At 33.0% G+C, this 13,881-nt stretch overlaps 1 protein-coding gene across 1 annotated transcript in view; it reads right to left on the bottom strand.

Annotated features, from left to right (window-relative positions):
* EPHA3 (EPH receptor A3) overlaps positions 1–13,881 on the bottom strand; it is a 420,397-nt gene that overhangs the window by 395,765 nt on the left and 10,751 nt on the right. Inside the window, exon 2 of the mRNA XM_043996808.1 lies at positions 581–645. Coding sequence (XP_043852743.1) covers positions 581–645 — 65 coding nt within the window. The remainder of the gene's footprint in view (positions 1–580; positions 646–13,881) is intronic.

Below are 13,881 nucleotides of genomic sequence, written 5' to 3'. Positions count from 1 at the left end.
TTTCAGGGGGTTTAAATCTGTCAAAATGTCAATCTCTTAATGTTGTATATAACATATGATCAATTCTCTCATAGGAAAAATGTGGTCCAAAATAGCTTAGGTAGGACTCAGTTAAATATCTAGTCAATTTCCAAAAATAACCCAAAACAACAACAAAAAAACAAAACAAAACAAAACAAAAAACCCCACATGTACTCTGTTTTGTCTTTGTCTGTTTTATGACACTAGAGTAGATGTGTCTGAGAGGTAAATTCAAAGCATTTCTTTCTGATTAAATTGTAGAAGTAGTAGTTAATACATTACAACATAATCTGATTAATAAAAAAATAAATAACCTCTTAAAAAAGTGAATCTAGGATCCCAATTGGATAGAAACATAGTTTCAAATGATTTTCACTCTTGAAATACTAAATAAATCCACTTTCAGAATTTCAATCAGAATGCCTTATTAACTAAAGTTTAAAGAAGCTTCCCTTTTTAGAACATCCCAGATACCACTGGCATATTCTGAAGAAACAACGTAAATTGCATATTGTATAATAAAAATGTATGTATATATATATATATATACTGAACTTACCCCATGTGCTGGGTAGGAGATCCAGCCCAGCTCCCCTTGAATTGCTTTTGAATCCAGGAGATTAACTAAAAGGAAACATGCAAACAGAATTGAGAAGAATGTACTTTTATTTGCTTCTTTGAAATTAATCGTTAATTTTGTTTTTTTACTTTTTGGGTTGCATTTTTTTAAAAAATTCGGACCTGTGATTTCATTGATGTAAGAAATTAGTGGTGTGGCAAATATAACTTTTCATTGTAGGAGTTGAGGCAATGTGTGGGTGACTTGCTCAAACTCATAAAACTACTAGATGTCAGAGCCAGGGCAAGAACCCTCACCTTTCTAACTGTAAGACTTTCTGTCCATCTATCATAATATATCCACTACCTCTTAAGAAAAAGTGTTCTTTAACAAAATCAAGTTTTCATTTGGGGACCCATGATAAAGACCTTTTTTAAGGTAGATTGAGATTCACTACAGAAACAAATACAGCTATGCCCATTCCTTTTGTAATAAGATGAATGCATAGAGAAAAATATTTTTAAAAACAAAAGTTTTCAATAAATCTGTCCAAATTAATTAAACCATAAGATAGCTATAGATTTTTTCCATCATAATAGTTTACTGAAGTTAATTCTCTTGAATCCCCTTTTGATTTGAAAATACAGAGTCAGTGAATCTAAAAAAACAGATTTTGTTCTATACTTCCCTGGGGCAAGTTATGCCAGATGAATAAAATGATCATTTAACTGCCAGTGTACATGATAGGTTAGGGGAAGGAAGCCAAAAGTTTCTATCGCCTTGAAAAGATTTTCTACTTCTTTGAAAGTCCATATTTTACTCAATGTCATAATCATTACTTGATAGTTCCTTATACTGATGAAATCACAGGCCTATTCCTTAACCCTATCAGCATAAATTTAGAGTCATTAAAGTTGGTAATAGTAACAAGCCACATTATCTTTGCCTCCCAGAGTAAGTTCTTTCCCTTTCCCTCTAAGCCAAATTGTGTTATGAAATCTTTATTTGCATTTATTTATTACATTTCCTTTATTATCCAACATCAAGTATTCATTTGTTCTTGAAGTTATAATTGTTATAAAATTTTCATTGTCATTCATTTATTTACTTAACTGCCTTATTATGAAACACCAAGAACTCATATATGCTACTATACTAGTCATGTCAGACAAAATAAATTTTTTTAAACTAGGAAAATGAAAAAAATGGGTAATTTGTAGTCATTTTCAACAACTGTAAGGATTAAAAAAGGATTACATCTTTATAATTAAAAAAGGAAATTTTACATAATTGAACAGCAAAATGGGTTATTTTTCTAATGTGAAAGTATTAGACCAAAATTAGTAAGTACTCTAGCCAACACTGACTGCTAAAGATTGATTATAAGATTGTATAAACTATACACATATTTATTAACATGATCCAGACCAGATGGATCAATATCCAGCTCTAACAGAGAAGAATTGCCGTAGGCTCCAAATAAACAACAATCAATGTGAAATATGAGTACACCACAGAGTGTACTCCAATGTCATCAATAACGTATTTCTTGTTGCTTAGATAAGTGCTGCCCTTTCATCAATCATTTATAATTAATCTGCAGCAAACATAGAAGCCACTGATATTGTAAGGTAAAGGAAAGAAAGACATGACATTCTCAATATGTACTGGAATTCTACATGCTCAGTTACAGCAGCCAAAGGAGGAACATTAAGCAGGGACAAATGGGGAAGGATAATGTGAAAATAACTTCATAGTCCCAAGAAAGACTCTCATTTTTCCCAACACTGGATGCTATTGAATTGATAGTGAAAGAAAAACAATGAAACAAATTATCTATTAAATTTGACATCTTCTATGATTGTCTTCTTATTTTCTCAAACAAGAAGACATGAGATTTTCAGCTACTGCACAAAAGGTCACATTCAATAAAGAGTCATAACTATTGCATATATTACACAGCACTGTGTAAATGTTATTAATGATATTTCCAGAACTGTGTTTTGCCACAGGAGATTCATCGTGAGGTGGAACACAAGTCAAATCTTTACTTTTTGTTTTGTTTTTAAACAGGTTGCCACTCATTATACAACTCTTAATTCAATCAGTTTGATTCAATTGAACAAATATTTAGTAAATACCTAAAGGTACATGGCATTGTGTTAGATACAGGGGGTACAGAGACCCATTTCTGGCCTCAAAGAACTTGAATTTTCCATGCTACTGGATTCCTAAGACATTTATGATAAGAATGTGAAGTGTTGATGAAATAAAAACAAACTGTATGTGTTTGTGTGTGTGTGTGATTTCATCAAGGTAGGAAACTCAGTACAGCAACTCCTTCTGCTGATGCAAGTCTTCCATAAGTGTTAGTCTCTTTAAAAATACATTTTTATTGATAGCTTTTGTTTTTATATCACCATTTGCCTCCTCATTCATCCTCTTACACCTTCCCAGTGATTCACAGTTTATAATTCAGAATTTTGAAATGAAAAACAGTTCAACAAAAGTGACCAACACATAAAAAGTCTGATCTATATAAAATTCTATACTTATAGTCCCTCACCTCCTCAAAGAAATAAGGGAGTATCTTTTTATAACTTTGCAGAATTCAGTTTCAATTGATTTGTTGTTCATTTTTCCCCCAAAATTTTGCTCTCTAATCTCTGGATTCCCCTATTCCTACTACCATCACCATTTTGGGTGCCAGCTGCCCTTAGGAGCTCCATAATCCTTACTCCTGGGCTAGGATGTTGCCTATGGAGGCACAAAATTTTCTCAGAGAAGGTAAACTTCTAATGAACCAACCCTAGATTAAACTTATTTTGAGTTCCACATCTTTCATCAAAAGCACATACCTATTCCCTCACGGGAGTCCTCTTCATCAGGCTCCCATTACCCCTTTTGGAGTGACACTTACCCATTCAGGCTCCAAGATTCCATTCCTCTCCTATTATCCTGCAGCTCTCCCTTTTTCTGAGAAACTATAGGAATTACCATCTCTTTGCTATTCATCCATGGACTTGAGAGTGGTACATCATCTGTTCCCTCTGTCTCCCACCTCCCTTCTCATCATTTATACACCCTTCTGTTATTCTGTCACATAAAATACACAGATTCATTTGTGAGGGGAGAGTAAGATGAATTTTGTCCATAATGTTTCATTTTTGATTCTCTCATGTTACTTCTGTTTCTTTAAGTTCTGTTTAAACCTTTATCCCCTTATATTCTTAAAAGAAAAAACAAAACTTTTATAATCCTTTGATTTTTTCCTCAAGGGTTGCTCTTTATTTCTTTCCTTTTTTAAAAAGTAAATTTTAAAGATGAAATAATTTATATCATTACTTAGACTCTTCCTCGGAGCTATATTTATTTACATTTCTTATGGTGTTTGCCAGATGGATAGTCTTCTCACATTTTTCCTTTTTCTTTCTCTTTCTTTCTTTCTTTCTTTCTTTCTTTCTTTCTTTCTTTCTTTCTTTCTCTCTTTCTTTCGTTTCTTCTTTTTCTTTCTTTTCCTTCCTTCCTACCTCCCTCTGTCTGTCCCTCTCTCCCTCACCCCCTCGCTCTTTCCTTCCTTCCTTCCTTCCTTCCTTCCTTCCTTCCTTCCTTCCTTCCTTCCTTCCTTCCTTCCTTCCTTCCTTCCTTCCTTCCTTCCTTCCTTCCTGCCTTCCTTCCTGCCTTCCTTCCTGCCTTCTTTCTTTCTTTCTTTCTTTCTTTCTTTCTTTCTTTCTTTCTTTCTTTCTTTCATGGGAATGTCTGAATTGTGTTTCTGTTGTTGGATATCCATTTCTGTTAATTGATGATTTGGCAGAGATTTGCAGTTTATGTCATTTTGGGTTGCAGCCTAAACATTGCTTTTTAGAATATATTATCCCATTCCCCTCTGCAATTTCTAGTACTTGCATACAAGTCTCCTTTTATTGCTTTATTTGAATTACTTTCCTTTAAATTTGAAGGTCTTTCTCCTAGAAGCTTGCAAAATTTATTGTTTGTCTTTGAAATTGTAAAATTTAACTTCCATGTGTCTTGGAGTTTAAAGTACTAGGATTTTTCTGGAGAAAGTTTATTGTCCATATTCAGAATTCCTGCAAAGTTTTGTTTTCTTCTATGTTGTAAATTTAGATTTTTTAAATTTGTTATATTATTCAGTTAGATCTATGATCAATAAGCTATCTATATGTATCCTATCTTCAAGTTCAGTCACTGGCTCATAGAGAATTCATGTGTTCTTTTGATGTTATTGCCTTTGGTTTCTCCTCTGCCAGATTATCCTCCATTTCAGAATCTTTGTGTTCCAACTTTGTTCATTTTTTTCATTCTGTTAGAGAGGCTCTTTATTATGGATTCATTTTTAAAATTTTCTAATTAGTTTTCCAATCCTTCATGGAGAGGTCTAAGTTCTGATATATTCATTCCTACTTTTTTTCTTTTGTGGAAGCTCTGTTCATACACCTACCACTTTAGTTCAAGCTCTTATTTAAAACTTCAGAAACCAACTTTTGATAATATCTAACTGATGACAATAATTAGAAACAAGGACAGTGTGAATTCCACTAGGCATAGAGCTCTTCTGGGAAGAATATATGTGGTTGATTATAACAGAATGATATCATACTATCACGTGAAACTATAAATAGTTATTTTAATAAGATCATGCCTCTTTTATGAGCATGATACGTTATTCAAATTTATTGGGCCCAGTTGTAAATTGTCTTTTTGCGTGTTCCATCCAATGAGACAACCAACATGATATCTGTCATTACCTCCTGCTCATACTTGAATGAACCTCTTCATGTATCACTTGTCAAACTAATATAAGGTATAATTACTCACATTATTATTTTTTGAAATATATAGATCACAGATGTTGTTTCCTTCCCCATCTCCTAAAAGAAGTTAACAAAGACATCAGCAAGTACCCATATGGCTGCTTCATTTTCATCATAGTGTGGTGGAAAGAATTGTTTTACAATAAAAAGACCTGAACTCAAACCCCAGCTTTACCATTTACTATTTATGTTACCATAAATAAGTTACTTAATCTTCCTATGCTTTAGTAACTTCCTTACCTATAAAATGGGGGGGGCTAGACTGATTATTCCTAGAGTCTTATAGATTAAAGTTTTATAATACTATTATCTCTATAACACTTTATGATAACAGGGTTTTTATTACTCAAAGATATTGTCCCTTTTGTAAAAAAACTGATGTTATTGATCTATTATTTTTTTTTTACATTACCTAGATTTTCCCTATCCTTTCCCCTCTCTTTAAACTGAGGCAAACAGGGTTAAGTGACTTGCTCAAGTAACAAATCTGGTAAGTGTCTGAGGCTGAATTTGAACTCCAGAAGGAGTCTTCCTTTCTCCAGGCCTGGCATTCTAACCACATCTAGCTGCCTTATAAACCATACAATACTTCTAATGATTTCAAACTGTTTGTTGTCATGAAGTCTACCTCTTTAACCCCCTAGTAATGCCATATTGCTACAAATCATAAAACACTCTCATTTCAGAAAATGTCAAATTACAGGTAACATAATGGGAAAAGGAAAAGTACATTGGTTAGCATAAGCAGGCTACAACATATAAACAGTTATTTGCAAAATGAGGAGTGATTGCAATAGACATTTTTGAGATACTCAATGAATTGTCATAGCTAGGTAGCAAGGATGAGAAGCAATAGATAGACAGTTCATGGGGTGCAATGCTGCCATTAAGCTGCTAAAGAAATAGGAGGAAGCTCAAAGGCGCCTTGGTTGGATCCTCTTTTGAGAAACTGAGGATAAATGGATAAGAATCAAAAGAATTTACACCAGTGTAGGGAATACATTCGTGCAAGCATAGATACACCAAAGTGTGAAATTATCAAACAAAGTGGAAACATTCACATTAAATTGTATTTCTCAGGTTCCCTGGAATCCTTCAAGGTTCAATCTCAAATGGCACCTTCAGCAGGGAGTCTTTCCTAGTAGTCCCCCAACTGCCAAAGGTAATCTTCCCCTTAAAGATTAACTTCTACCTAATCCATATGTAACTTTTTTGTACATATTTATTTATATTATTCTCCAATATTGAGATGTAAACTTCTTGAGGTTTTTGGTTTTGGTTTTGTTTTGCTTTTGATACTCTGTTTTTAATCTCTAGTGCTTAGCATAGGTTCTGAGAAATAGTGTGTATTTATAAATATTTGTTGAAGTAATCTGACTGACTGATTTATTACCAGCTCTTAGAACAGAAATTAATAATGTCATAGCAAACCAAAAATTCTGCAATCACTTAGTTGGATTTGGAATATATTTTGTATTAGTTTTGACTTATGTCTTGGATTTCATAGCATTTTAAACTGTATTTTTGAATTGAAGCCACCCTAGGATGCAACAAATCTTTTCTTCCACTCTCTATTGGACTATGGTCTCCAGACTGCAGGTGGAGTGAATGTGATAAGGTGTTGAGAAAGTTAATGGACTAGGAAAGCCAAGCAGAAGTGTGAAGTTTCCATGAAAAATAGAGAGTTAACTAAATGTCACATTATAATTCAGCCTCATTTCCTGCAGACCAGTTCTGGCAAGAGCATTTATATTTTGACCTCCATGGGGTGATCTTTACTCTGACTTATTGGCCCTATGTAGATTTTCAAATGGGCTCTGAAATAAGCTTTAAAAGCCAGAAGGTAATCCTGGTAGGAATGGTTTGGAATAAAGAAATAAGCACAACCCACATAGTACATAGACACCCCCAGGTTATAGTACTATGGAACAGAAGGGAAACATACTGTTCTTCCTCATCACCAGTTCCCAATGTTATAGCTCCAATCCACTTAATCCATAGCTGTCAGTGCCAGCCAGGCACAAGGCTGCAAAGGTTTGTACCTGTGATCATAGTTTCTTTATTACTAGCCAACCAGGAGCAAGAGATATCCATGGAGCTACTGTCATTGTCAAGAGAGCTGCCAAAAGGGGAGATCCACTATCAATACAACTTCTAAGACCAGAGGATTTAAGAGGCAGAAAAAATGTTAGAGATCATTTAGTTTAAGGGTTCTTAACCATTTTTGAGTGTCTTAGAGGCAACCAGGTGTCACATCATACTGCTGGACCTTAAGTCAGGGAGATGTGAATTCAAATCTATCTTGGAGATGTGATTTCAAATCCCTTCTTGTATAGTATAGTAGTCACTCTGGGCAAGTCACTTAACCTTTGTTTGTTTCAGTTGCCTCAATACTAAAATGGGAAAAATAAGAGTGCCTACCTCCCATATTTGTGGTGAGAATCAAGTGAGATAATTGTAAAGTGCTTAGCATAATGTCCTGCCCATAATAGGCATTAAGTAAATACTTATTTCCTTCTTCCATGTGCACCTTTAGCATTCTGATGAAATCTATAGATCCTTTCTCAGAAGAAAAAAACTATTTTTAATGTAGGATATTAAATATATAGGATATTTTTAATGAAACAAAACATTGATCATGTTTATCAAACAATTTCAGGAACTCCAAGTTGTTATTTAGTCCAACTTCTTTATTTATCAAATGTGAAAACCTAGGGCCAGAGAAAGGAAGTAATGGAAGAGATCAACATCATATTTCCTACACACCTTTTATATTATCTCATGCAATTCTTAACCCTATTAGCAATCATAATAGAGAGCTGATTGTAATTAGAATTCACATCAAACTGAGATAATAACGAATTTCTCCTATCTCACTATTAAAAATATACAACATAAGCCACTTTAAAAAACTATAAAAATATCATTTAAAATAAGTGACACAGGCAAAAAGTGAATGTATTCCCTAGGAATTTTTTCTTAAAGTGAGGATTTCTTAAGGATTTTATTGTGGTGAATAATTCACATTTAATGAAGGACTCATTTGAATGACCATTGCAATGTTCAGATTTACAGGAGGTGCTTTTCCATCTAAAAAGACTGACACTTCACTTATGTCTAATTTGCACCTTTGAAAACTTCTTAAACACAACAGGCATACATATATACCTTGGGAGAAGTTTAAGAAAATATATAGGTTTCTTTTTGAGATAATAGTTTTATAGTAATTTTCAAAGTATTTTAACTTTATAAGGGGTATTATTTTGTTCACTTGATGTCTTTTCTAACAAAAGCAATGCATAATATTGTTATGAGCTTGCATGTCAGTAACTTATTTCATAGGGTCCTGAAAAAGTATTCAGCCAATATAATACCCCTGTATTCTACTTAGAGCAATATTATTCAGAAAAATAAAATCATTCAATTTTATATTACTTCCATGATCAGGCCCTAGGTATTATGATGATAAACCTCATGAAAGAAAACCAGAGGTTGCAAAGGGGTTGGAGAAGGAAAAAAAAGTCAATTGAGATGGATTTAAAGGTTAATGGCCACTGCATAAGGTGGATGCTTAAGAAATGTTTGACTGAATGAACATATTGCTATGTAAATACTTACTATGGCTCAATATGGTCTTGTTTAGCCTCAATACTAACACACCATTTAGAACTTAGTTATTTTGGATCCTATAAGTGAATTTCACAGACTAAAATTATATCTTAATCCTATTCAGCCTGTAAATGAAACCTACTGCTCTCTACTTATGTTCATACAAAATATTCTTAAAACCAAAGGAGGCTGAAGTTTTTGTTTTTCTTTTAAATAATAAAAAAACCTTAAATTACCACAGTGACTTTGTCAAGTGACAATACTACCCTGGAAGAAAGAATAACCTAAAAGTTTATTGAAATTATCCATTTCTGTGAAAAACCTGAGATAGTTATTGACTGTATAACTTTAGTCAAGTTAATTTCTCTTAGACTCAGGAGTTCTTCTATCTGTAAAATGGGGATGATAGTACACTATCTATCCCACTTTGTAAGCCTTAAAGCATAATAGAAGTGTGAACCATTCTCCATGGGCATTTATGTCACAAAAAAAAAAAAAACATGTCTGCTATGCTATTACTAAACATGGTCGTTCCAGAGGGAATGGTCTCTTGTTCAACTGTGTAATTCTAGAATATCCAGATTCTATTATAAATAAAAACAAGACAACAACTATTTATCACTGCTTCATCACTGCTCAGAAAGGGAAATTCCTACAGAATAAATACATGAGCATTACAAAGTATACATGCCTGTGTTTTTGTGAATATGGTAATTTACGGCAAAAAGAAAAAAAAAACTAAAACACAAACCCGAATTTTATGTGATAGCTGGACACTCTAGTGAATTCCAGACTCTTCCTAAAGAGTGAACTTCTAAAATAAACTAGCTATCAGAAGATCATAATAAATTTTAATATTATAAGGAATGATATATATATATACTAGAATTATTACTAAGCAATATTTAAAATACAGATATAAATCTGTCAGAAAACCGAAGGAAGGGTCCTGCTGACAATTATTCATCACAAGTAAAAAACAAACAAATGAACAAACAGAACAGAACAGACAACCCAAAACATTTCACACTATGTCATTGCTACTTTAGTTGGGGATCACCTAATTTTGGGGCAGTTTCAAATCATCTATGACATTTTCTTGGACCCTTTCAGCAGTCTGAGGAAGTTTATAAATCCTCTTCTCAGAAGAATGTCTTTTGCCTACATTCATAATTGAAGAAAAAGCTAAGTTTCAATTAGAAGTTAGTAAAAATAAAGGTGTAATATTCCCCCCTCCAAATTCACAGACCCCGCCTCCCCCAAAACCTATCCTCAGTTTTTAGGGGTTTTATGGTCTCCAGATTAAGCAGCTTGTTTTTGAAACTTCTGGAGAATCCCACTTTGGCAAATTCATTAATTTCAGGACAACTGGAAAACAAAATCCATTAAAAACTCACACTTCTAAAGGCTTTTAAGGCTCAAAAGGTGCATTCCTGATGACAATAATCCTGTAAGATTGATCATGGAAATACTGTAATTCCTCTTTTGCAGATAGGAAAAAAGACTCCAACTAGTAAATCTTGCTGCTCTTTGCATTAATATATTACTTTTTTAAAAAATGCTCCTATTTTAAAAGGCTGCCGTGATAGGTGAAAATCTTATCTAGTCAAGTAAAGGATTAAAAAGTTGACCAATAAAAATAGATTATTTAATTGTGAAATAATATTAGGTATCAGAACAAAGCTTTATATTAATTATTTTCCATACATTTCACTATATTCGTGTTGATTTTTTTTCAAAAAGATACAGGATGCCCCCAAAGGACTCAGTATAATTTTAAGCTATTACAATTTAATATTTTATTTATTTTGTTTCTTCATTAAATTCCGACTTTCTTCAGAATTTCTTTTAATTCATGATTTCTTGATTGGTCAATATGAAGAAGTAGATAGCATTTCATTTAGGATCTAATGGATTTTAGTAAGAATTGAATATATTAAGATAAGTTAAACAAGTCAGAACCTAGCCTATATTCCTCTGTGTTCAGGGCTGGGGAACGGGAGAATGAAGACATTTCATTTTGATTTTTGAACACAAAGATCGTTTGTAAGAACATTACAAATTTATCAAATTCAATTTTTCCCATTTCTACCTAAATGACTTGCTACTGATTATAATAATTTTATTAAAAATGTGAAATTTTGCAAGGATCTTTAAATGTCACATGACAATAACTAGCATTTATAAGGTGCTTTAAAATATACAAAGCATTTTACATATAGTGGGTTTTTGTTTTGGTGTTTATTATCCCCATTTTACAGATAAGGAAACTGAATGAGGATGAGATGAGTTAAGTGACTTGCCCATCTTTGAACTCATCTTTCTGTCTCAAAGTTCACCATGCTATATACAGTGTGCCACCTAGCTGCAGAAGTTAAAAACTAGAGTGATGTATGTTTCTCTATTAAAAAAAAAAGAATCTGAAAAAAGAAAAGAAAAGAAAGGAAAGGAAAGGAAAGGAAAGGAAAGGAAAGGAAAGGAAAGGAAAGGAAAGGAAAGGAAAGGAAAGGAAAGGAAAGGAAAGGAAAGGAAAGGAAAGGAAAGGAAAGGAAAGGAAAGGAAAGGAAAGGAAAGGAAAGGAAAGGAAAGGAAAGGAAAGGAAAGGAAAGGAAAGGAAAGGAAAGGAAAGGAAAGGAAAGGAAAGGAAAGGAAAGGAAAGGAGAAAAAAGTAACATTTATGTATCTCTAGAGAGTTCATCCTTTACTAGAGATCTGATGTCATACTGTACCTATTCCAATGAAAATCATTCCTTTACTTGCCAGTAGAACAGTGATAATACAAAGAAAAATGCATCTCTAATATGACTTGCATCCACAGGAACATCAAGGTGACAGGATGACTCAGTTTTCATTTTCTATGATTTATATGCTCTTGACACTTAGTTGCTGTTGCCAGAGAACACATAACATATGTTTATGCTTTTAATATTTAAAAGTTTTTACTCTCCAAAGATTTCACAGAAGTGTGACTTTCAGAGGTATTAATGGAAAGAGTTTCTTTCATTCTGTTCTATCTGTTGAAATTTAATTTAATTCAGTATTCCAAGTATTGTGCTTTCTGTCAGAAGACCTACCTTCTATTTTCAACCCTGTCACTAACCCAAACACCTTGGGACAGTCCATTCATTTGGCTTCTCTGAAATTCAGCTTTCCTCATGCATAAAGTAGCAGTGATAATACCTGCTTAACATACTTCACAGGGCTACCATGAGGATCAAATGAACTAATCATTCTGATAAACTGATAAAAGTTATTTTGAGAAATATAAGAGCTAAGTGAGGGAGTTTTAGTGAAAATCTTTTTTTTTTTGAGAGGGTCTTTTATTTTTGCTTAAACCTTGAATCAACTCGAAAGATGCACACTAAATTTTATACCTTTACTTTGGATAATAAAATTTTTTTTAAAATTCCCTTTCCTATCAGTGTGAAGGATAGAGGATGGGGATAGTAGAAAAGACAAGTAAGCACCCCTGGCTAATTTCCAAGAATTCACTGTTAGGAAGAAAATGAATGAGTCAAAGCTGGAGGGAACTTTTAAAGGGACAGTAATTTTAATTTCTCATCAATTAAGCAATTTTAAATCCCCCACAAAATATATGCAAATTATTTGGATATGAATTTTTTAAAGTGCTGGCATTCTTTGGTGTTTGGGGACTTGTCCATAGAACCATTTTGTGGTTTTAATAGGAAATATCTGTACTTTTAAACATAAAAGCTCTCAAAGGAGAGCAGTTGTGCCTCAAAGTTTTTTGAAACCACTAATTGCTGAGCACGGCCTAATTTACTAATTCAGTCAAGTTAAGACAAAAAGTACAAGTAATTGCAACTGGCAGCTTCTGCTCAAAAGACACCATACAGAGTCAAAAGCTCCGCTAGTTTACATTAAGACCAGTGTATGGAGGAAAGGGCAACTATGGTCTTCAGTATACCAAATGGTTTTAAACCACAGTATCAGTTTGAAGCATATAAGTTAAAATGATGGTGATAATTTAAGATCATGATTAACTAAGGCCACCCATATATAAACATAACACACTGAAAAAAATCCTTTCACACAATATTTAACCATTTTTTTTAAAAAAGCTTCTAAATGTACTGAAATAGTTGGATGCATTTCATGCTTATGTACTTTTTTGGTTATGGTGGAGCAATAATCTAATTGGTTTTCATTGTCCCCATTAAATACCCCTTAAATGCTTTTGCAGGTCAAATGGAAGATCACATTTTGGGTATAGCTATAGCTTCTCTAGCTCTCTGCCATCTTTGAAAGTTACCAGTAATATTACAAATCAAAATAAATTGTTCAAATATCAAATTAAAATTAGACTTAAAGAGTTGCAAAAACCTGAGTCAATATTTTAGTTTCAATTTTTGTTTTCTTTCCTCATTTCCAATTTGTATTTAAGAAGACTTTGTTTGATTTTATCAAAATTTCAAGAAGTTATATGTTCACCCAGGGAATTTATTTATTACCACAGATACTATAAAGGATATGGCAATAAGAGCTGCTACAAGTCATTTTTGCAAAGGCAAAGGATGAGCCAAGTAGTCATCAAAAAGATGATAGCCATTTTCCCCAATCCTCATTTGTACTCAAAGGAAGCAACACAATATACCCTTGTATTTTGAATATACAAGTCAATGTATACTCTAAATCAATACTATCTTTCTTAATATACAACTAAGTCCATATGAAATCTCTAGGTGTTTGTAAACTATAAAGTTAGGGCTGAAAATCCGGAAACAGAAATATAGTTAACTGTTAACAATGTGCTAGCTCTTTCTTTTGAGGCCTGTTGAGATAGTTGAGGAAATTTTAAAATCCCACATTGATAAGAAAACAGTTTTACCATATGTAAAA

Source organism: Dromiciops gliroides, chromosome 3 (genome assembly GCF_019393635.1).
Source record: "Dromiciops gliroides isolate mDroGli1 chromosome 3, mDroGli1.pri, whole genome shotgun sequence".
Classification (NCBI taxonomy): domain Eukaryota; kingdom Metazoa; phylum Chordata; class Mammalia; order Microbiotheria; family Microbiotheriidae; genus Dromiciops; species Dromiciops gliroides.
This window is presented reverse-complemented; position numbering and strand designations above follow the sequence as displayed.